We start from the raw sequence: 26046 nt of genomic DNA, 5'->3' as shown, positions 1-26046 counted from the left end.
TAAAATGGCAATTTTTTAAAATTTTGAATAAAAAGCAGCTGTCATGCCCCAATTCAGAATGTGTGACTTTCCACAGGAAACTTCTGCAGATCCCCAATGCAGATTGGGAGTGTGTTGCTTTTTATCAAAATAAAAGCAGCTGATTTAAACACACGAGTTTTAAAAGTGTGTTTACCATAATGTGTAGCTTGGCTCTCAAATGGATGTATCTTTGAGGACCACTCCAAAAGCATAACATGGACAAAAGATGTTATTACCAAGCCTTAGTTGCTTTGAGCGTTATGAAGAAGATTATTATTATTATTCCCAAGTCCTCACTCACTTGGTCAGAGGTATAAGCCACTAGCCGGCCCATGATGTCTCCCTGAGTCAGTTCTTTGTTTTCCGATAAGGCATGATGGATCGCTTTGGTTCGGGCTGCAAGCATTGCAACCAGGGTTGCCTCACTGGCTGTGCCCTGTGGTAAAGAAGAGACAGTTGGACCAGGCAATCCAAGAGAAAATGTCCCTGTATAGTGGGGAATATCCACTGCATTGAAAACGAAGAACATTTGAAAGATTTCCAGTGCTCCAATGGTTTTCCAAAGTGGAGAACAGCCCAACAGAAAGTACATAATTAAAAAGGCACTTTTTGTGTATTGATGCAACTACAACTTTCTCCTGGACTGGTCCTGACCATCAAGGTGGCCTACCAGGGAACAAAATAGGGGAGATTCCTCCACCCTGCCCCAAATGTGTGCTTAGCAGCTGATCAATACTCTGATTTGGAGCACCTATAAATGTATATCAGGAAGAGAAGTTGATCAGGGAATACTATATATAGGTATCTTGTTCGGGTTAAGGGCACAAGCCAGCTCAAACTAAGCGCGCCATCAAGCTCAGGTTAAGCATTTCTAAACCAGATTTATTTCAAAGGGCAAGTTAAGCACTTACCTAAATCTCTCATATTGAATTAAAAGTGCTTAAATATGGCTGGATCAAGCCACAATAAAATGATAGAGGGGGGAACACTGAGACTCCTGTATTGAAAGCTCTTGCTGAGAAAGTTGGCTTTTATGACAAGCAGACTATTCTCCTTCCCTCTTCACTGCAAGCAAACAAAGGTTTCCATGGTGAGCAGACTCAAGAGGAGGCAGAAATATTGGTGAGTAGCGCTACTTGTGTCAACCAGAGCCCCAAGCTGAAATTTTCTTTCATCTTTGAATTTTTCAAGTGTCACTTTCCAGGCAAGAAGAGGGGGCTTCATATTGATTTGGCCTTTCAAAGGTAATTAAACAGCAATTTCCACAGGCCAACACGCCAATATCCGTTTGGTTTTACAGCCTGGAATGGTTGACAGTCTAATATAAAGCCCATCTTAGTCATGTCCTTTCTCGTTTTTATCATTATTGTTACAAGTCGTAAGGCGAGAGGATAAACTCCACAAATTGCCTCATCTCAGGCAAGAGCAGGGATTTCTCCCACTCTTATCTTTCAGCCCCTAAACTGAACAGTCATCAGCGTCTTCTAAAATTATAGGCAATCAAGAATTGTAAGCTTAAAATGGCAGCATCCAGAGTTGGTAAACAGACATAATTGCTCGGTGTTGTTAGCACAAAATTGGGGCTACTGCAAAATGACGTAAAAAGATACTTTCCCATCTAATGTAAAAGCAAAAGCTGCTCTGACATGAGGCTTCAGCAGCTAGCAGCAGTTTAAGGAGAGTTATTTCAGACAGTGCCAGCTTCATGTTTTTGAGGGCCCTGGGCAGGACATCCTCAAAGGGCCCTCAGCAATTCTACCTTCTCACTGTCATTGTTGCCGGCTGCTGTTGCTCATCCTCTCTCTCTCTCTCTCTCTCTCTCTCTCTCTCTCTCCATTGCTACCACTTGCTTACACAACAGGCAGAGAGCCAGTCAGCAAGTAAGCGGTGGCATTTACTGCTCCTCCTCATTACCACCACCATTGTCTGAGCAAGAGGCAGTTGAAAAAGTAGGCTGCATTAGTGAAGAGCAGGTCCAAGGGAGCCCTGCTGGAAGACGGCGCTCAGCAGGTGCTCAACCATGCCTACCCTTAACAGCAGCCCCGGTTCCAGATTTAAAATTGCGGAAGTGTCAAGGTCTAGCCAGGCGGCTTAATAACCTTCATTCATTGGGCTGATTCACACAACATAATAGGCCCTGAGAATAAGCCACCACGGGTTGTTTATTCGATTGCTAACCCAAAATGTTGTCATGCCTCCCTTGGATTCTTCAGAGGACGAAGAGGAATGTCAGGTTGCAGACCTGAGTGAAGGGACTAACCCAGAAGCAGCTTGAGATTCCTCCCTACCTGACAATGACCAATGCCCTGCTGCAGCCCCTGTGTTAAATTCAGAGGACAAAGTTCCGCTGACCAGTGAAGGAGGCTTTATATGAAAGAACAACGCAGGCAAGTGTCGGTCTGTTTAACAGGTACAGGCTCCCAGAAGACAGACTAATTGCTTGCAGGTGCTCCAGGACGCTGAGCTTAAAAGCAGCAAGAAGACATTGCTGGAGAGACAATGCCATACCTACACACCTTGGGGCTGTCTAAATGCTAGAAATGCCTTGTGGTGGGTGCGTATTGGTGCGGTGTTGATTATACGACACAACAACAATTGCACACCCACCCTGGGCTTTCTGCTGAAGCTGCAGAGAAAAAAAGTCGGGAACTTATCCCGACTTTTTTCTACGGAACGAGGCGAGGATGCACAGGACAACAAGAAGACAGCCCCTAAGCCTCAGTCCAGAGTCGCAGTGGAGGCGTGGCCGGGTGGTGCCTGGTGGAAGGCAACCTGCGATTGGTTGCCTTCCTCCAGGAACAGGGTGGGGGACAGCTCTGGTCCCTGGTTGGCCACCCAGAAACCCCATGTTCCCTCCTCAGCATCAGGATTACCTGATGCCACCCCAGGGGAGAGAAACCGCGGCATTTCCAAGGGATGCGGTGCCATGAAGACACACACATCCTGTCAGCCTTGTCTTAGACCATGAGCCTTGCCCTCACTTTACGCCTTGAATTCCTCAGGTTTTGGACACTGGATTGCAAAAAGACCTTTCTCTGCCTCACTGACTTGACTTTGTTGAACTGGTAAAATTCCCAGCTCCGCCTACAACCTCGCCTTGCCTTGCCCTCACTCCTTCCCCGACCTTAATAGGTTTATTACCCAGCTTATCTGCAAGCGATTTAGCACAGTCATTGCATGCCAGTTTTGGTCAGCTAGCAAAGACTGACAGTTGGTGCCAAGTGATGATTAGCGTCTCTGAGGCTAATCGTTGCTTGTTTCCAACTCGCTCCTCCTGCCCACTCCTTGCACATATCCCAGGGGGCTTTGCACCACAACTCCTCCTGCTGTGTTGAGATTCTCTCCCCCAACCACTTTCTTGCCTTGTGAAGCACCTTCATTGACGTACGTACGTATGCCATATCTTCAGAGGCTTACCTCACTTTTTAGGATGAGTTGGCTGAGGGTTTTTATTAATTTTCTCTCTTTAACACTTAAAAAAGAAACCTCCTTGGTTGCTTCTCTCAGCCCATTCCTATTCCTAGCACAGCTATGCACGGATGCATGATTGACTTACCTCTGGGTAAGCACACATGCCCAAAATTCAGGACCATGGTGATTGGGAGAGGGTGTAAGCTTTCCCCCCTCATGTTTTCATGCCAAAACGGGGTTTTTTTTTAAAAAAAAAATGTGGATTGTCATATCGTGCAAAGCAGGCCTTTATGTTAGAACACAATGTTCTGGAATTCCAATTAGCGATGGGAGAGTACAAACGTTGCACAATCTGTTCTGAAGGGGTAATGTCCAGAGACCAAGGTTGATGGCCCTCCCTTATCCTTCAATCAAGTCTGAGCCTGCCTTTTCTGCTTGTTCAGGTATAATAATAATAATGATAATAATAATTTTATTTCTTACCCGCCTCTCCATTCTGATCGAGGCGGGGAACAACAATAAATGATAAAATACATAAAACTGAATTAAAACTTAATATACATTGTTAAAAACATCCTTAAAAAATCCTAAAAACATTCTAAAAACATCTTAAAATTGCACTGGATAGGCCTGCCAGAAGAGATCAGTCTTTATAGCTTTTTTGAAGGTGGGTCCACCTGTCGTTCCAGTGAGCAGCAGGTCTCAACTGAGAGCTTATAAACCGGAGCTTGCGAAGACCCACCCAAGACCCAGCTACAACACATCAGAGGCTCTTTTATCAGAAGTCTACTCGCTTGGCCACCATCCTAGCCTGAATCTTAAGACACTAATGTTCTTGGGGGCTTAGTGGGGGCTCAACATCTCCCTCTGCCTCAGGATCTGGCATCACCCCTGAGGGCCCAGGACCATCTTGAGTAGTCTCAGCATCCTCTGAGGTGATCTGTTCCCTGGGGACATCTAGCTCTGAAGTTTCATGCTGTTCTTCTGAGGAATCCTCCAGAGAATTTATTTTATTTTAATCAAATCGGTTAGAACAACTAACCACAGAGCTTCAGGCTAAAGATAAATTATTTGAACATAATATCAATTTCCACCCAGTTTGAAAAGAACACATGCCAAGCAGTAATTAAGACAACAAACGTTCCAGCTTACCTGGATCACTCCACCTCCCATTCCACCATTTTCAGCCAAAAACTGCAGAGGCAAGTTTATCATTTTCCCTAGCCAATCCAACATGACTGTCTCCAGCTCTGTGCAAGCTGGGCTCGCAGCCTAGAAGGGAGAAACACAGTAAAAAGAAACTATAAGAGTGTGGTGGCTTCTCTTAAATATTTAGACATGTTGCATACAGCGTGCAGAAAGTATATGCAGCGAAGGAACTCTGAGGCTCGCTCGTGCCTACGCTACAATGTGCAGAATGTCAGCTGTGACTCAATCTGGGCGCCACAAAACTGGAGGACAAGGAATCACCCATTTGGATGGACTATGTGCAACATTTGACATGTGCTGGCACATGTACACTGTGCATGAGCTCAAGAACCCACCTCACACTGTACCTCATAGAAAATCAAAATGCCAAAATAAACTTGAACATAATATCCCTCCCTTCGCCCTATCTCTCAGGAAATCAAAAATCATATTATAAATATTACAAAATATATCTATTACAAAATATATCATTCTTCAAATCTTAAGCATTTCCTTTTTTTCTTTTCAGTATAAAAATTAAAATAAATAAATGTGAAAAAAAGAAAGCCAAAATGCCAAGCAACAGTGTGAAACAGTTTTGAGATCCCACACTTAAAGAGCTATCCTATCTATATTTACTCAGAAGTAAATCCTACTTAGGTCAAGAGAGCGTAGCCCCAGGTAAGTGTGCAAAGGATTGCAGCCTGGATCTAAAAAGGATGTCATAGAGGCCATGTGGATCTGTTTGCTAGCTGGTTGTGATTAATACATATCCACATACTAACAGGATATGTTAGTACACATGGATATGTACCTTTTTCAGAGGAAGGTTGAGTTGGTAGGTTCCAGACGTCGACATAATGCATTTATTTAAACAAAAAACAATTAAACACATCACTTCTGTGATAAACAGTTATAAAGGCTTGCAATAAATAAAGTAACACATTAACAATATTTGTGAATGTATTTTACAGAATTACTCCACCTCCCACCCAGCTCATGTTTTTGCAACATATATCCCTATCTTTGTAACTTTTGAATAAAATAATAATAATAATAATAATAATAATAATAATAATAATAATAATAATAATAATAATAATATTTCTTACCCACCTCTCCATTTGCATCGAGGCAGGGAACAACAATAAGTATAAAATACATAAAACTGAATCAAATACATAGTATGTATTATTAAAACATCCTAAAAATGTCCTAAAATGCCATTGGATAGGCCTGCCTAAATAGATCAGTCTTTATAGCTTTCTTAAATGCTAAAAGGCTGTTATGTTGACGAGTCTCTTCCAGCAGGCCATTCCACAGTCTGGGAGCAGCAGAAGAGAAGGTCCTCTGGGTAATACTTGCCAGCCTAATTTTGGTAGGCTGAAGTAGATTCTTCCCAGAGTACCTGAGTGTGTGGGGTGGGTTGTACGGCACCTCTTTGGACATAGTCTACCCAGCCGTTCCCCAAAAATCCTCCCAGGTTGTCAACAGATGTGTGCTTGAGACAGGTGCCAATGCTCAAGTCTGCTCAGGAGCCAGAACCACAAATGGATCATTCCCAAATGGGATCTTGATGGACTTGATTGCATGCCACTTACCCAAGAAAAGCCTATACAGGCTATGCCCCCAGACAGCATGTCAGCCAGAAGAGCTGGGAAGGAGTTGGCAGTAGGGAAGTAGGCGAAGAAGTAGGGATTATGCCAGTGAGTCACCTGGGAGGGGGATAGAAACAGGTATTCATCAAGGTGAGAGGAATTCTTGTTATGAACAGTACAAATATTGAGCCTGCAATTCATTTCAATACACACACACACACACACACACACACACACACACAGATATTGAGAGATATTTGTGTGTGTGTGCGTATTCCTTTTTTCTTTCTTTTTATGAACTTTTTTGTTATTGAAATTTCACAATAAAAAAGGAATTTAAAAGAAAAAGTCTGCAACCCTTCAAACGAAGAATGGTACTATGCATGTCCTTGCTGTAACTAACATGTGCCCAAGTTGAAAGCAAGTTCTTTTGAAGGAGCAAGGTGTTGGCCAATCTCCAGTTTGACATTTAAGTGCGATTACTACAAGAAACCCAGGAAAAGTCTAAGAAGAGTGAAACAGAGATGCTGACCACAATGGCTTATGACTCACAGACACTCTTGGTGAGACAGAAGCTGGGAAGGTGCTAATCACTTTAGTCCTATGCAATAATACTTAAGACAGTGACACAGTCTTCAGGGATTAAATCAAGTTAAGCTTCTATTTGCGTGATGAAGCAAACGAGAAGGGCTTGCAAAGAGCTGCATTACAGAGAAAGCCAAAGGCAGAACTCTGGGCTGTTGGCCCTTCTCCATGTTCCATCTATAATAGAAGTGCATTGTACATAAGAGAAAGCCTCAGTAGCAATGGCCTGAGTGTAGAATGTACTCCTGAGGGATATACACTGGGCCGGTTGTAGGGTAAACACCACCCAAAGTGAGAAGCACCTTCAGCTCTCTTTCCCCTCCATCAGCTTATAGCAGTGCTCCCCAACCCTGTGGGGTTGGTGGATTCAATTGCCACTTTGAAAATGTTGAGGGACCACAAAATGGCTACCATGGGGGATTGCTAATTCATAAAACGGCCACCACGGTGAGCATAACTGCTCACAAAATGCTCTCTTCAATGAGCGAAACCAGTGAGACTATTTACAAAGCAAAGGGGGGGGGTTGTTTCTGAGTTCCAAAATAAAACCACTCATTTAAACTGAAATAAAGATGGTGATGGAAGGCAACACTTTGCTTTGCAGTATGCCAGCCTCCCAGTTAAAAAAGTAATAATTTTTTTAAAAAAATCTTTAAGATGTAAAATAAAAATCAGGAGAGGCAGGGAACCTGGCAGGCAACAAGAGAGGCACCATGTTGCTACAAGTATGTTTAATGCTGATTTATATTTTTCAAAGCTCCTTTCTAGCTCTAACACATAGATATTATTACCCCTGGCATAATGATCTTTTCAACATCTTTAAGAACATCTTCAAATCTCTCAGGTTCTTCAGGAGCAGAATCTGGGATTAGGGCCCTCAAGTAGCCTGGTTCCACATCAGGATATACTGGCCTCGTCTCTATGTTCTCAAGGTAATCTGCAATATAGTCCACCATCTCTCTTCCTCTTTTTCGGAACTCTGTGGCATCCATATCAAGGTTTTAGAGTGACCTGAAAGAAACCAATTTGCAGCTTTGAAAAATGCACACCTGAAGTTGATTTATTTTCTGCAGAAGCGAACCTTGATGCATACAAACAAACAAGATATTACTTTTCAAGTAGAATTTCCAAGTCTCCAACAATACAAAGATGACAAGGTAAGTTTGATGGTGTCACATGGTAAAAAAAACTAAAACTGGGGCCCATGCAGAGACCAGCAGAATCAGAGATGTGAAAACTTGGGAGGAAATTTCCACTGGGAAAATTGGGCATTTTGAAGTAATTGAAAACAATCTAATGCACTATATCATTTCTCAGAATGATGGATGAAATACTTTTTAAAGTACAAATAACAAAGTCGTGTAGCTCCATAAAGACTAACAAATTTATTCTGACTTAATTTTCGTGAACTACAGTCAATTTCAACAGGTGCATCTGATGAAGAGGACTATAGTCTAAGAAAACCTATACCAGAATAAGTTTGTTAGTCTTTAAGGTTACAATCTGATGCATGTTTCAACAGAAGAAAACCTCCTAAAATTCCCAGTCCCCCAGCCTTAAATGGCTGGCTGAGGCATGCTAGGAGTTGTCTACACAGAAAAAAGTCCTACATGTATAAGATTGTGCCCTAGAGGTGCCATAAGACTCTGTTGCTTTTGTGGCAATAGACTAACACAGCTAGACTCAAAGTTTGTTTAAAATTGTGTTTTAAAGTGATGTTAATACTATAGCCAGTTACACTGCAGTAAAACTTCTAGATTCTATAGTTCATGCTCACTTCTATTCAGAAGTCAATCTAAGTCTTGATCAAGATCTAGTGCCCATAATTACCCATGACTACTGGCATCAGCGTATGAGGAAGTGCCGTGTGACACGTCATACTGAAAGCAAGCAACCCAGATACATGGCATCCATATTCAGAGACAGAGCTAGATGTGCTTCTGAATAAAAATCCAATTTACACCTGTTGTTCCTAATCCATAAAGTAATACCTGCACAGAAGCCTATTTTCACATATGCCTCTCCTTATCCGGATTAGGATGGCTGAACTTAATTAGATTTGGGGCCAAACTAGAGAGGACATTGATTGTGTGCAAGTTTTTAGAAATATAAACAGCCATCACACCAGGAGAGAGCAGAACTCGGACCAAGGTGTCAAACAGAATTTCTGTCCCAAAGCAAATAACCACTTGGGAGGGATTCACTGGGTTATTTGGGAGGAAGGGTTTAACCCGACCCCAAACTATTTGCATTTTTAAAAAACATGTACATTCTTTAAAGGAAAAAAATGTGACCAAAAATATTTTAAAAATTAATATAAATACCAATATCTCATTCAAATCAAAACAAATGAATTACCAGTAACAAATGCCCAGCAATACAACATAAACATAGGCTATACATATTCACAATGCTAATTTCCCAAATGCATAGACTGAACGTATTGACAATACCAGTGTCCCAGATGTGTTTTAACTGATCTGATCCTCTTCATCGGGAGAAAATATAGAGATAAACAATCATTAGAGCCATTACTAAAGTAAGATTAGCATACTTGACTTCCTACATGGAAGCTGAAAAGCGAAATACATAAGCTTAAACATACCTGAGATAATATGCCATACCCAAATCTTTAAAGAAACACCCATAGCAGTACAAGGCATAAAATAAACTGCTGTTAACAATTAACACAACAACTTTTCTTTTCTCAGACAGATGTAAACAATAAATCAATGCTAACAAAGAAGAACATAAGATAAATTGCTGGCATGTTATATGTACAAGACAGAACATACCAAGGGAAGATCCCCCTGTACAAAAAAGTAGATAGAACAAAATATCAAGTGCCATGTGCACAATGCAAACATAATGATGTGCCAGGGCCTTCATGCTTCAACACAGATGGCCAACTCAACACACACATACACTGACACGCTAAGTCATGGTGTGAACCATGACTTAGCGTGTTATGTGAACCATTCCTAACCATGGTGGCTACGTAACCATGGTTTAAGACAGCAAACTGGAAAGAAGTGCTCTGCAACCCTATGCTTACTTCTGAGGTCGTACTTCTGTTTACTCAGAAGTAAGTCTCTCTCTGTTCAATGGGGTTTACTCAAAAATAAGCATGCATGGGATTTTAGTATGACTTGGGTGTAAATGCTGTTAAAATCAATGGGATTTACTGTTGAGTAAGGGAACCAGCAGATCTCTATTTTATGAATTTGGAGATGCACTGCTTTGTATGATAAAAGGAAAGGAAAATTCGTATTTTGCCCTGGTGGATTATTAGGAAAATGGGTTTAAGTGGGGGAATTAAAAAAAATCCTAAAAAATCAAGGGATGACCCGATCTGATTCAAATTTAGCATAGCTAAAGCTCTACCTAAGAGCTATCAATTTGCCCATTTTGATCGCTTTATCTTTAAAAATTACACAGATGTAAGCATTTTTGTTCATTTCCATTTTTAAAATTCCTTAAAATCAAGGGATGAACTGATCTGATTCAAACCTGGGATGGCTAAAGCCCTCCTTAAGAGCTATCACTGTGCCAAGTTTGATCTCTTTATCTTTAAAACTTACACAGATTTAAGCATTTTGGTTCTCTTGGAGCACAGAAGGGGTCCTGAACACCTTTACAAAACAAATTAGTTAAAATGATTGTTCATCTGCCCACCCTTTGAAATGAGCAAAACAAGCTTCCAGTCCTCCTCCGCTGTAAACCTTTCCAAAGCCAAGGGACAGCAACAGTCTCGGCCCATGCACTCCCTCCTGCTTTCTACAAACAGCCTCCCTTCCTTGGAGTTTGTTTAATATGATCTTAGGGGAAAGTATAGTGTGCTGTTTTACCATTTTTGCACAGCTTCAGGCTGCTGTACTATTGTATTTGTGCAGAAATAAAGAAATTTTTTTTTAAAAAATAAACAATTAACTGCAGGGGAAAGGAGAACGTAGGGGGTGGGGTAGGGGATTTCACCAGCATAGTAGCACTCCAGGTGAAAAGATACATGAGCTGAAAGAGCACAACAATGCACAGACATCAAAGTGCCTAGTGCTCGACTTGCTAAGGAAACAGATGGGGAAACCGCGGATGAAAACTGGATAAAAAAGTAGGTGTGATGGAGCTCTGAGTCAGACCATTGGCCCATCAAGCCCAGTTTTGTTGACACTAACTGGCAGCATCTTCCCAGGTTTTCAGACAGGTGTTTTTCAAGCTCTACCTGGAGATGCCAGGTATTGAACCTGGGACCTTTTGCATGCAAAGCAGGTGTTCTACCACTGAGCCACAGCCCTTTATCCTGTCTCTGGGCCACTGGGGCAATCTCATCCACAATTTGATTAAAGGTTGCCAGAGACATCCTGAAGGTAACCCTGAAACACGGATTGTCCCAATCCTCCACCTCAAGCAAGAAGAGCCACACCAGTGCATCGATGTGGCCCATCTACATTCAGCTGCTCACCCATGGGTGAGGTTGCCATGATCACCTGGGCCCTCTGCTCAGTGATAGCGATGACAATTGTGTGATGGGCCTCAAGACATTCATGCTCCCTCTTTAGGGACATGAGAGCAGAATGTGAGTTGTGCCAGCTGTGCTCCATAGATTGCACAAGAGGTAAGACCTTTGTATTAATGAGATGGATCTTCCCAGAAACATCTCTGGGAAAATATTCAACCCATGCAGAAAGGTAAACAATACCTTCCTCACACTGCAAGACTACAGCTCTGGGGGTGTCGAAGTCAGAGAATCATGCTGAGAGTAAAGTAGTGCTTTGAACATACAGTTTTGCTGTGGTACAATGAGACCTGCTGTGGACCCGTTACATCTCCCTCTGCTGCAAAGTGAGGAGTTCAACTTTGAGAAGGAGGGCTATTCAGGAAGGGTTATGGCAGGGACAAAGTCCAGTTGCCAGACAAATTAAGGCAGGAGGGCCAGTTTGGGACAAGTGTCACTGAGAGCTAGCCTGTGAAGCAGTTTTATTTTCTAACCACTCTTGCTCTCACTTCTGTTCTGTTACCAGCAGCTTGGCCATGACACGGAAACAAACCAGGCGTAAGAAGTATTTCTAGGTTTGGATGTAACAATAAGCCAATGTTAAATCCACCCAGAATTTGTAAGCCAACCAAAAAAAAAAGAACCCCATAGCTGAAAGATAAACTATGGTTTGCGTCCAGGGGGCAGATTCAGACATTCCAACAAACCACAATTTGCCTGAGCAAACTGGTTTCATGCGGGGGTTGTTGAGCCTCTTTTAGGCTGAAGACTGAATTTTAGTTTGGAGAAACTGTTGCGGGCCACATTTCAGTGGTGGGGTCCAAAAGCAAATAATTACCACCTCATTTTAGCTCAAAGCTCTTATTGCTGCTATTAATGATAAATTGACAAGTAATATTAAATGGAGAAGAGGTATAGCTAAATCAAATGATTTTGAAGGAATTTGGAAACAGTTCCTAATATTTGTGTTTTCTAAAGGAAGTGGGAAACCACCAGCAGAAGAAAGTATGAGATTCTGGAATCAGGAATGAGATCCCGAGGTGGGGGGTGCACTTCTATGTTAATTTTGATTGTGTATTTAGATAAGATATTATGTATTCAATGTTTCAATATTATGTAGTATGTTGTTGTTGTTTTTCTTTATGAAAGGATGTAATGTGTATGTTTAAGTATTGTAGAAAAATAAAATTATATATATTTTTTTAAAAAAAGCTCTTATTGCCAGAGAGGCATTTCAGCCTTTTAGAATTGAGGAGTGGGGACTGCACAAAAGCTGGGAAACCACCAAATGATGGGTGGTTGGAGGAAAGGGGTGGAGTCAGGCAAAGGGGGCATGGCCATTGGGGGAATGCCAGAGGGCCACACTGGGATCCAGACAACAGGATTTGGACCACGGGCCTGAGACTCTACACCCCTGGCTTACTGTTATGTCCAGCTGCATCCAGAATTTAGCGATGGAGAATGGCTGATGCCGAAATGCTGGCAACTGGCAAGGCTGAGGCGCCACTGCCTGGGGCCCATGGATGTGCGAGGGGCCCATGGACTCAAGCATTTGGATCCAGGGCCATCCTTAACCTGTCCTGCTGCTCTACCAGTAGTCCAGATACCTATTGGGAAGGGTGATTAAGGATTTTGCAAGGGCCACACTCTCACCATAATTCTCTTATCTGGAAACCCAGAAAAATCTGGAGTTGTGCCAGCAATAAAAGTACTGTGGGTTTTACAGAGCAAGTGACTGCCTTATCTGCACTTTTGATCGAGTAATGGGTTAGCTATCTGCAGCTGAAACAAGCGGAGATATATATATATATATATATATATATATATATATGCATAAGTCACCAAAATTAACGGCCAATGGACTGCATCAGTAGATCTGGAGATCATTCATACAGATTATTAACTGAATAAGTTAGAAACTGCCCTGAGCTTTTCCTCAAGGGCATATCTACACCACAGGCTTAAACTGGACGTTTTGCCTCCCCAGCAGTAATACAGCTAGATAGTTTTAGACCCTGGATGTAATGGTCTTATTTGAGAGCGGGGGTGGGGGGTTTAGAAGACCATGTGTATTCCTTTGGCTGTGAAACACACAACTAACATTTCTCTTCCCCCCTTCCATCCACCATTCTATGCTTTAAAACTGCTTCCCAATAGGTTAGAACAGCACCGTCAATGAAACTATTTACCAATCCTGCTTTTAATAATAATATTCCAAGCATGTGCAGTTTTGCATTTTAAACTCACGTAGATAATAAAATGGACTCTGCATCTGCTTCTGCAAGGTGGATTATTGTGTTATCTGAGCACAGCCAGGGTATCTTGTTAATCATGCCGTGAGTCTTGTTAACCACCCTGAACAACCTAACAACAAACCATGGGTTCTCAAGGTGACTTATTCAAGAAAATAAGCCACATTGTATGCTTAGCAAACCACCCTACTGCATCCAGACAACACAATAACCCATGGTTCAACAAATAACCCACCGTCCAAAACAGCCCACACTAAACCACTGTGAGTGGGTTAGCATATTGTGTGAACAGCCCCAATATCTAAATTTTCAGTCTTTGGGAGAAGATATTTTCTGATCTCAAAGATTTTTCTCCCCAAAGACAGAAAATCTACAAATATGGACTTGGTAAAGGCAATTTTGACCTCCAATCTGGTGTTATATATTAATATGTATTAATTCCTGTTATTATACATTGTTGACAATATAGTTGTGACTTGTATTATTGGCATTTGTGGTTTGGGGATATTATAGTATGTTTAGCATCCATCCAACCTGTATACTCACTCTGTATACTAATATGGGGGGGGGGAATTCACTCATACCACAGTACTCAGCTTATGGCAAATACACATTTTTCTATGTAGACATTATTTCTCTGTGTAGAAGATTGCCATGTCATGGTCATAAGAAGGCTAATGCCTAATCTACACCTGGAGCCCTTTTGCAGACCTTTCAATGAGGTCTGCTTCCGAATTTTCCCTGCTTCCGTGATCGGCGCTCTTGGGGCACATGCGACCAATGCTTAACGCAATTACAGGAGTGCCATTGTGGGAGCATGTGTGCCCTATTACAGCGCTTGTGCATGTATATCGGTAGAAGTGGGTGGGGCTAAGGAGATGGGTAAGGGGCAGTGGGTTTTGTTTAATGACTTGTGAAGGATGTGCATGAGCACAGATGCACAGCAATACATAGGGGGATATGAATTCTGTCGAATATGCGCTCCTGTGCAGAGATATGTTTGTATTAAAGAACCCCCACAAAAACAAGCACACTCAGCGGTAAAACATGTCGATACCCATCCAAAACATGTGGCAGGAATGACAGACATGTCCACTCCCATATGCCTCCTATACCCATGCCCCTTACTTCTGATTGGCAGTTCGCTGAGCCTGGAATTCACAGTGAACAGCAACAACCTTACAAAGGGGGGGGCACACTGCAAACATTCTTTGGAATGGATGAGAGATCCAGAAAAGCCATGACACAAGCAGTCAGGGATATTCTGGGGAAACTGAGAAGTGGAGCTGAGATCACCACAGGAGCAGGTGAATGTCATGTGCCTCATTAGTGATGACTGTGATACAGTCCTGCAATAAACGGCTGGTGTAGACTCCCCCTAAGTCCAACAAGAAGTTTCAGCCAAACTCAGTGTGGCCAGCTAGCTAGAGATGTTTTAAAAATGCTAGATTTGCTCATTCCTTATAACACATTCTCATCCTTTAAGAAATGTAAGCTTCATGGATATGAAAAGAACGGATACCCCAAAGCATGCCCCACAGTGGTCATTCGTATTCCATGAGGGTGTTTCAAACTGTTTTTGTCACTAGTATTACTTCTGAATCTACTTTCTACTATTAGTGGCTATATAACCTACTAGTGGGCTATATAAATTATAACCCTATATTATTAATTATCATCATCATCATTATTAATAATAATAATATGAATTAAGGCTACAATCCAGTCAAAATTAAGTACTTTTTACTTTCCCATTTATTCCTATTCTTTTAAGCCCATCCTTTGGAAAACAGCAATTAAAAGAGCTAATATTAGTAACACTGAAAATCTAATGGGGGGAAAGTATCAACTTTTTTTAAAAAAAAAAAGGTATGAAGGGTTAAGCATAGTCATAATGAGAAACTTATAGGAGCAACTGTCTTGCTGGAAAAGTAGCCCTCTTAATGGCAAAATATGACCGGAAGTCTGATCAATATTACTATCAAAAGAAAGTACAATATACAGTTCCATTGTTAAAAAAATTTCCCTAAAATTAAATCATATATATTCTGCAACAGCAGCATTTCTGGTGATGTCAACTACCAATTGTTGATTTCTTTCCTATATTCTAGACTTCTCATGAATTTTTCTTAACATTGGCTTTTTTAAAATAACAACAACATTTTGGAAATAATTAAAAAAATAGTTCTGAAATAACAACAATCCCCAAGTATTTAATATATGCTATTGCAAACGATGCTCTTGAACTTTTGAATCTGTTCTTGAACAGTACAAAAATATAAGTGGCTTCTTTTTGGAAATATGAGAAATAGGTTTTGATTGTATCATTGATCATAACTAATGGAGGAGAGCAGAAGTAGTAACATATTTGATCAGATTTGTTGAAAAATTGATTTTATTTACTATGCACTGAAACAGTAAATTTCAAGATAGTACACAACCTTTTGTAATCAATAATTATACTGTATAATTGCATTCCTGTAATTTTTTTTACTTGATAAAATACACATTTAAGAAAACAATTTAAAAGTGTTTAACTTGGGCTGGTTTATACCCCTCAATTAATGTAATGCCAATACTACACATTAGCTTAAACTTGATAATTTGTCTTGGCATTTCAAATAATTTCATTTAATCGAAAATGTGTTCTGCTTAACTACCTATAGGATGGAACTCTTAAGACCCTGGTTTAGGAACATATTTTATTACTGAGAATACAGAACAAAGAATTGTATCATTAGTTAACCGCTTCCCTGACTACCCAACACTGACAAATCCAGAATAGGAGCATATCTTCATTTTTATATAGAGATGGTGCATTGCATGTACATGGCCAGTATCTATATTTTGTTCCCAAAATATATTGTCTTGCATTGATTTGCAGTAACACTTTTTCAAGTTTATTTCATCCCCCTCAAACATGCAAAGATACCAGACAGGTCAATTTAAAAATACGTATTCATTGGTGCAAGTCTCCCAGAAATATTGCTACCAACTGTATATTTGAATAGAGTTTGAGACCGCTGGGTGACAAACTGTTGCACTGTGATGACATTTCTACAATCCTTAAGCTGCTAACGTCCAGACTTTTTACTTACTGTTGGTGAGGTTTAGCCGGCTCTCTCTTTCACCCTGTCTGCTTTCTTTGTGACAGTTATAAAGAAGAGGATGCAGTTGCTCATTTATATCTGGAGTACCCACTTCCCATGAACCAATCAGAGGAGGATGCTTTGCATTTTAACATTCACTCTCCCCCCTGCCTTTTGTCCATCCAGTCATTCACACATATCACAAGCAGTGCTCCAAAGACCAAAGCAAGTCGAATTACAGCCGAATATTTGCTTTCAGCTAAATGCAGCGCTCGCCCTTAATATATCTCAATAGCCTTTCATTGCTGTAGAAGCCTCTGAAACAAATTTTATTTACACACAACACATTTGGCACAATTATTGCGTCACACTGACAGAGTTTTGTTTGAGCATGGGTGGCATATGTATCTACAAGCTTTGTTGGGAGTACATCCATCAGAGGTCTGTGTGCACAGGATTAATCTGGAGTCGTATGTGCTCTGAAGCTTTACGAGAGCTGCTTCTTTTTTATATAGCCACTGAATACATGTGGAAAAGCTGCAAACATAAAAAACAAACAACTCCCAAGAAGCAGATGTTAGATGGGCCTGTATTCTCGCTATAGAATGCAGAAGGGCATTGCTGATGGAAGACGGCATATATTACATTGGAAGACGAGCAAGTGAATGAGCCCTTGATGTTGTGGGTGAAATGATTAGGCCCATGTAATAGTGTTTCCATAGTAGATATGGGGATAGAGCTGTCATCCGGGATTGTTGCAGGGTTAAATTCCTGTGTTGGTGGCTTGTTGCTGCCAGTGAGTAGCTGCTTTAAGTTGTTGGGGGCAGGTGTCTACAAGCAAGTACAGACCTACCACCCAAGGCCTGTGAGAGGGAAGTGTCATTGTCCAGGATGGGCCTATAGATCATTGATGAGCTACAGGCCAGTCTCTGTGGAAAATAATAAAGGGGTACAAATCTGACATCAGAAAAGGCAGTATTAAAAAAAACAGTGGCAGAATGCTGTCACCTCCCAGGGCATTTTCTGGGTTGTTTAAACCAGGATTTGTGATGATGAGCGGCAAACAAGAGCCATGCTCTTGTCATTGGGGTTACACTCCCCCTGAAACACTGTGTCTGCAGCTTGGGGGTGCTTCTGGATCCATCGCTCCAAATGTCAGCCCAGATAGAAGCGACGGCCAGGAGTGCCTACTATCAGCTTCGGCTGATACGCCAGCTGCACCCCTTCCTAGAGTCGGAAGACATAAAGACGGTAGTGCACACACTGGTAACTTCAAGGCTCGACTTCTGCAATGCGCTCTACACAGGGCTACCTTTGTGCCTAGTCCAGAAACTTCAACTAGTTCAAAATATGACAGCTAGGCTAGTCACCGGTACACCTAGAGGTGACCTCATTACACCAGTTTTAAAATCTCTTCACTGGCTGCCAATTAGTTTCCGGGCGAAGTATAAGTGTTGGTTGTCACCTTTAAAGCCCTACATGGTTTGGGTCTAGGCTACCTGAGGGATCGCCTTCTCCCGTACAATCCACCCCACACACTCAGGTCCTCTGGGAAGAATTTACTCTAGCCAACAAAAACAAGACTGACAATATTACCCAGAGGATCTTTTCTTCTGCCGCTCCCAGTTTGTGGAATGGCTTGCCAGGAGAGATTCGTCAACTTAAAAGTCTTCTGGAAATTAAGAAAGCCATAAGGACTAATCTCTTCCAGCAGGCCTACCCAGTTGAATTTTAAGATGCCTTTTAATAATGTATTAGTTTCAAATGTTTTAATTAGTTATATGTATTTTATGTTGTTTGCATTTGTGTTGTACCCCGCCTCGATCCAGAGGGACAGGCGGGTAATATTTCACTTTTAATTAACAACCCAATTAGCAACAAATGTGCAACATTCGTCGCTACATTCATCCTACAATTCCTGGGTTAAACAACCCAGGAATTACTGCAGTGACATGTGAACCAGGTCTCTATCACTGTATTTAAAGTGGCCATTATGAAGTAAAGAAACTCTGAAGAGGAATTAAAGCAACAGACTGCTGAGTTAGTATTCATCATCAGGTTTAATTCTATCACCAGACAGTTGAATAGGGATAAATTATTTTTTTCACACTACCTAGTGCCAGGATATTTGTGCCTTCAGCAACAACTACACTATGAATGATCACTGTTAATAATGCAATCACCACTTTTGGCATTTAATTTCCCTCTGACTCCTGTTTACAATTCTTCCACTCTACACAATGTGTATTACATATTTATTTATTAAATTTATATACCGCCCCATAGCTGAAGCTCTCTGGGCGGTTTACAAACCTGAAACTCTCTGTAATACTCAATGTATGTGATAAAGTGCACAATAGTCCATGAAAGCTTGTACCAGAATAAATTTGTTAGCCTTTAAGCCTTGAAGGTGCCAAAAGACACTTTGTTGTTTACTCTGCAATAATCTAACACAGCTAAACTCTGGAAATTGAATGTGTTTGATTTGCAGCTCCCAGATCCAATGTAGGATTAAGCGATGTTCTCTCATTTTTACAATAGGAAAGTATGATGATCAGTTTACTAACACACTTCCTTCAGAAGCTGGGTTAGAACAGGCTATTGCTAGGAAATGAATACACCACACACACCAACATATTGAAGGGTGGGTAGGTGGGTCTGGTAGAATCCTTGGCATGAAGATAGGGGTGCACCCAAGAGTATTCTTATTTTCAGTGTGCAAGGTTGGAAGTTGTGCTAAAGTAATAATGTCCTGCTTTAGCTGTAGCAGGCTCTAGGTGCAGTGCAGTCAACAAAAAGTCCAGCCTATAGGTGGTTAGCTGATGGGGTTCAGGATACAACAGAGATGGTTTAAGTCCAGATAGAGGTCAGAGGTCAGGCAGACAGTCAAGAGGATCATTATTTGTCATGCCTCCAGTGGGGGCATGACAAATAATAATAAGGATGGTGTTTACTCTGCCCCACCCCAAGGAAGAAAAATGAAATGACTGATCTTAACTTTCTGATTTATGCCTTTTATGTTAGCCTAGCTTCAGGCAAATATAAGAATGCAGTAGTGTAAGGCTTATTACTAGGATCTATCAGACCAATTTTGCTCTTTTTTGTTTTAAACTGAAGCGTGAGCAGTGTGCAGAAAAATTGAAACTTCGTGGTGGGGGGAACCAACGCTCAAGCTTTAATAACAATTACTTTCCTCTGACCCAAACAGATAGGGCAGCCCCTCCACTAGTGGGCTGATGGACAGCCCAGCTCAGCCAATGAGTGCGTTGCAAAGGTGGACCCTGGCCCTATCAGGCAGTTAGGCTGTTTCTGCCAGCAGGAAAGAGGACAAGGACAGAGGCGGCTAATTGGGGGAGGGGCTGGGCCACTCCAAATGCAAATTTAGGAGGGGGCCCACTATGCATGAACCATATTTGCATTATGTGCCCATGGCAACATGGGCTTTTCACTGGTACAGAAAAATACTATTACAGCTCTTAAAGATGCACTCTTAATTGAGTGGCCAAAGATTAGCTCATTGGGGAAAACTTTGGTCCAGTTAAGAATTTTAGACATATAGATACAATGCCAGGGGTAGAATGGGAGTGTGTCCACAGCCCACCTGATTGTGACAAAACTTTGGCAGGATCTACACTACTGCTTTAAAGCGCTTTATAACAGTTTTGACAACTGTTGGGGCCCAGGACACACTCCACATACAGTTGTCAAAATTATTATAAAGCGCTTTAAAGCAGTTTCTGATGTAGCTCAGCAGTGTCCCTTTACAACGTTAAATTGGCACCATGCGAGGATGCCTGAATAGGCTTACCTTATCTCTGTGTTTTTCAATACTCATCAAAAGCTCTTTTTATATATATAATGGGCTAACTGGTTCAAACTGGCTTGCTTGCTCAGGATGTAAATTTAGTGTCATTACGAAGGTGAGCTCTTCCATTAAACAATTTTCTGATTTGCTGGCTGGCATCCGAAATGAATGGTATGACATTATTGGAATCAGTCTCCACTAAGGAGACAGCTTTTCCTGAACTCAGATTACCATAAAAGTAAGAGTTTGCTCAGCCCTACCTAACGTCTAATTGGAGACCAAGATGCCATCCTTTCTACATGAACTCTGCCTATGATTTGGAACCCAAGACTCTACTCAAGTAGGTAACATAAGTTAGATTGCCTTCATGATTTTATTTGGAATTCTGTGTCTGTGTGATAGTTGCCTTCCCAGGTTTCCGCCCCACCCCCACCCCCAAATAAACTCCTTGCAATATTTAGAATCATAGAAATATTGAGCTGGAAGGGTCCTATAAGACCATCAAGTCCAACTCCCTCGAATGCCTCTGGTGTGGGAGAGCCGAGATACTTGGCTGCTTTGTTTTAAAAGGGAATTTCTCACTAAAAAAAACTTCCCCACATGAAGGATCGCACAGTTACAAAACTGCAGTTCGTACTCTCCAGAGTTTCATGAGGTTTGGTTAAATTGTGTTTCTGGGCATTGGGCCAGGAAATCCAAAGAGCCCTTCTTTTTATTTTTTCCTAGATTTGGGCTGAAGGGAGGCAAAAGGGCTTAGAAACTCCTTAAGAATTTGGACAGAATAAGGTATGTTAGAAGTTTCATCCAGCCTATCAGTAATTCTTTTTCTGGGAAATCCTTGTAAAGAAAGGGTCCACCAGTAGGGAACGTTGTTTCCCACTCGCAGTCTGTAAAAATGATGAAAGCCATCCACATCTCCCTCAAATAGGCTTATGTACATATATGAACCTCTATATGGGGTGCCTATCTCATACATTAGATTGGGGAAGGTGGTTGCATAGCTGCTTCTCCACCATGGGAATTGGATCCCCACCTGCTGGGCATCAGACCTGGGGGTCTGGCTCAGAGTTCAGGTTGCCACACATTGTTGCTGTTGTTCTGATTCTCCTTCTGCACTGCTCTCCTTCTGCACTCCTCCCAGAGTGCAGAACACAAAATAATGGGCTCAAGTTAAAGGAAGCCAGATTCCAGCTGGGCATCAGGAAAAACTTCCTGACTGTTAGAGCAGTACGACAATGGAATCAGTTACCTAGGGAGGTTGTGGGCTCTCCCACACTAGAGGCATTCAAGAGGCAGCTGGACAACCATCTGTCAGGGATGCTTTAGGGTGGATTCCTGCATTGAGCAGGGGGTTGGACTCAATGGCCTTGTAGGCCCCTTCCAACTCTGCTATTCTATGATTCTATGATTCTCTGCCTTTCATAGAAGTCTGTCACGCAAAACCCTAACAGGTGACTCATTTTCTACCACTTCATCACAATGCCAGGAAATTTCTGCATGTCAGCACAATCTCTGAGAGTAAAAACATACCTAACAATCCAAGAACATATAGGGTTGGATCCAGATGTAGTCATAGAGCATTGCCCACCTGGGTTCTCCGTGCTGCAGCAGGCAAAACCTGGGGGGTGGGGAGGCATATTAATGGGCTCTGTTGTGATTACATCCCTCTGTCCTGGTGCCCCATCCCACAGTCTTCCAGTTTCGAGTGTGTGTTTCTGAAGATGAGTGTTCAAGACAGAATAGGGATTCTGTTGGTGTACCTCCCACCCCGCTGCTCAACAGTCTCCCTTTCTGAGCTAGGCAGGTGTAGTCTGAGGTGGGTGTCCTGGAGTCTCCCCGGCTCTCTGGGAGACTTCAACGTATGTGCTGAGACCACCTTGTCAGGATTGGCTCAGGAGTTCATGGCCTCCATAGCAACTGTGGTTTTGTCCCAATGAGTATTTGGTCCCACTCATCCGCCAGGGCATAGTTTGGATCTGGTTTTCTGTGTTAGGTGGGATGATGGTGATCTAGGGGTGAAGGAACTTTTGGTAGTTCCACTGTCATAGGCAGATCACTACTGGGTGGGGTTTCAGCTGACTGGAACTCTAAGCCTCTGCAGGGATGGGGTGGGTGATATCCCCAGTGATATCTACCCCATTGTTGGATACAGATGGTTTTCTGATGGCACTAGGGGATTATCCTATCCTCAGCAGGTGATTCTGTCAAAACCCTGGTATTATCTACATCCATTTCTACAGGCCTTGTTATGGGAAGATATTGTTTTGGTTACTTTTGATGATCTACACCAGGAACTGGACATTGGAAACGTGTTCCAATGTGTGGACCCATCTCTCCTTTCTACCTAAATCCTGCTATAGTTCTAAATCAGTGTCTGATGTCACTAATTGACTGTAGGAGGATGAACAAATTGAAGCTAATTTCAATTTAGCTTAATTTAATCCAGTCAAGTCAGTGATGCTCCTTGTTATTCAAAAGGAAGATCAAGGATCAAGGAATAGGGACTCAACATGTGCAGGATGGAGGTTACACTCTCAGGTTCCTGGGCTTAGCCCTGAACCTGGATACTCGGGTTTCAGGGGCAGACAGGAGTGCATTTGCACAGTTAAGGCTGGTGCGCCAGCTGCAGCTATTCCTAGAGATGGCTGGTCTGCCAATGGTCACACATGCCTTAGTTTGGACGACTTTACCATGCTCTAGACCCTTTGATTTTTTTTTGAAAATTCAGCTGTTCTAGAACACTGCAGCCAGACTGTTGGCCAGAGCCAGTTACAGGGAGCATGTGATTCCCTTGTTACCACAGTTTCACTAGCTAATAGCCTATTTCCAGGCACAATTAAAAGTGCTGGTTATGACCTATAAGGCCCTCTACAGCTTGAGACCAAGATGCCTGAAAGGCTGCCTTCTCCCAAATGAGCCTGCCTAGTTGAAGAACTCCACGGGAGGACCTCCTCTGAGTACCTTCACCACCAGAGCTTTGTTTGGTGGGGATGCAGTCTTCTCGTTGGCTGCTCCCAGGCTGTGCAACTCCCTGCCAAGGGAGGCTAGGTTGGCTCCCTCTTTGTTGTCTTTCTGTTGACAGACATTTTTACTCAGGCAGGCATTTGGCATGTAAGCTGGTCTAATCGATGAGATGCTGTTTTTATTCTTTTATTTCTATTTTTTTAATTGTTTTAACAAAGATTTTTTTTAAAAATCTGGTTATTACTGTTATTAGCTGATTTGTGTATAAGTGCAATTTGCTAGGACACAATAAATCTGTGTGAATGAAAATGAATGTTAGCTGCCTTGAGCACCATTACTTTGGTGGAAAGGCACTGTATAGATCAAATAGGTAGGTAGGTAGGTAGGTAGGTAGGTAGGTAGATAGATAGATAGATAGATAGATAGATAGATAGATAGATAGATAACACTTAGAATAGGCCGATTGAATTCAACTAGACTTAAGTTAAGCATGACTAACCTAAGTTCCATTGATGTCAATGGTTCTACGCTAAGTATGACTACATTTGGCTCCAACTCATTATTTTCGCCAGAAAAAAAGACTATGATGAGTTGGCATTCATATGTTGGAACTGTTTGAATAAGATCGAATGTATTGCTTTCTGTATTTTTGGCTAGGTACAGCTATATGAGGGAATGAAACATATTATGACATTACTTTTCTGTACAATATTATATTCCACTCCATCCTCTTTTTTAAAAAACAGTATTTGTTCAGTTAAGCAGGCTCAACTATTTTGTGGTTCTTTTATGGTTGTTTATATGATAACTTATAAAAAAACTTCAATAAACTATATATAAAGTACACATGTCTAGATATCCATTGTTCTAAGTATTCTTTAACACAGTGGATAGTGGGTGATTATCCTTACAGATGCTGTCATACAGCAAGAGAGATCCAGGCACTGCTGAAGTTGATGCACCTGAACTTGATCTGTTGTGATGCTCACTCAAGTCCTCTTGAACTGCAAACAGGGATGCACATCCACATCTGGAGCTGCCAGTTGTTATCTATGTTTTCATCAACAGCTACAGCTGGACTAGGGCTAGGGGATTTTATAATTATATCAACTTCTATCATTCTTCCCCTTAATTGTTCTCCCCGCCCCCCTATAATGAAAAACTCACTCTTGGATATATAAATTGTTTTAATTTGGCATTAATGGGGAAGAGTGTCTTTCAAGTAAAGTCTCCTCTCTTTTGATGTATTTCCCTTGATCTAATTTTAAATTACCTGCCAGTGAGGAAATGAAAAAGGAAAATGGGTTCAATGAACAAAGCTTACATGGGCATAACAACGACAGAAATCATTTTTCATGTGGAAATAAGGACTAAAAGGTAAGTTCAGGTTCCAACTATCTAACTGTTGCAAGGATAAAAGCCTGCCCAAGGAGGACTTCCAGAATGAATGAGCGGAAAATAATTCTGAAGGTGAAACCAACCAAAGACGGTACATGAATGAGTAGCAAAACATAGGTTCACTTTTTGAACAGGACAACCCTATAATAGACATACAAGCAATCTAAGTTCCACTACACATGCATGCTTTCATATTTCACCTAGAGCACACCACAAAACCCATTATCTGCAGCTAAGCCCTACGATTTGGCCACATATGTTCAGACAGACTCAAAATTTAAATCAGGCATTCCTCAAGCTACAATATGCACACCCAACAAAGTAAAAAACAGATAAACAGGGCCAGACTTGTACCTAAGAATGATCTGCTACAGGATAGACCCAGAAGATTAAACAACAGAATATCACTTGATGTCACTTACATTTCCCATTAAAACTATTCAAACTATACTTGTGTGCAAATGGCCTCTCGAAGTTCTCCACTGACTTTACGGGCAAAGAAATTAGGGGGACTATTTCACCAAATTTCTCCAGGGGCAGGAGATATTTTCCCACAGTTTCTTGGTGGTGGACCTCACCATCTCCAGTGGCTGTAGCACAGTTTCTCTCCCCACCCCCTCTCTCTGTCTCTCTCTCTCTCTCTCTCCTTTCCTTCTGTTTTTTTTTTTTTTTTGGCAACTGTTGCAATGATGTTGGCATCCTGGCCACCATTATGCGTCCTCCACATTGCCCCATTCCTAGCGCTGTTCCAGGGTATTGTGGGGGTGGGGAAAACAGCCACTGCAAACAAATGGTGGGGAGAAATCTGCAAAGTGGACTTCTAGTTCTATGGGTTTTTTTTTTAAAAAAAATCTTTTATCGAAAACATTGCTTCTTAGAAATGTTAGTTCAGCTCTAGTTCTTCAGGGTTCAGCACCTTGCCCAGGGTCTTCCAAAATTAACATTTTGAGGGTTGATTGTGGATGCATCTTCTTGTGTGGGGAGCGCTTAATTGCGTCCGGTTGGCAAAGGGAAGAGAAAAAAATAGATGCACAGGCATAGTAGTTGAGATAATAAATTGGCCACAGCTTTATTGCCTTACTTGAATAGGCTTGGCAACAGCATAGGACATGGATCCTGTCATTGGCCATCCCGCCAGCTGACCAATTCCCCTTCCTGGCCCACATGCCAGGAGCACTGGTGGTGGCTTGAAGAGCCAAGGGCACACCACAGCGTGGACCACTAATGTGAACCCCTTTCCGCC

The 26046-nt window shown here is 41.8% G+C and overlaps 1 protein-coding gene across 1 annotated transcript in view; it reads right to left on the bottom strand.

Moving 5' to 3' along the window:
* DDC (dopa decarboxylase) overlaps positions 1–16672 on the bottom strand; it is a 55507-nt gene extending 38835 nt beyond the window's left edge. Inside the window, exons 1-5 of the mRNA XM_063130518.1 lie at positions 16646–16672; positions 7595–7814; positions 6222–6335; positions 4585–4704; positions 323–457 (exon numbers count right to left, since the gene is read on the bottom strand). Coding sequence (XP_062986588.1) covers positions 323–457; positions 4585–4704; positions 6222–6335; positions 7595–7795 — 570 coding nt within the window. The 5' untranslated portion in view covers positions 7796–7814; positions 16646–16672. The remainder of the gene's footprint in view (positions 1–322; positions 458–4584; positions 4705–6221; positions 6336–7594; positions 7815–16645) is intronic.
* Positions 16673–26046: the final 9374 nt, after the last annotated feature.

Source organism: Elgaria multicarinata, chromosome 1, assembly GCF_023053635.1.
Source record: "Elgaria multicarinata webbii isolate HBS135686 ecotype San Diego chromosome 1, rElgMul1.1.pri, whole genome shotgun sequence".
Lineage (NCBI taxonomy): Eukaryota > Metazoa > Chordata > Lepidosauria > Squamata > Anguidae > Elgaria > Elgaria multicarinata.
This window is presented reverse-complemented; position numbering and strand designations above follow the sequence as displayed.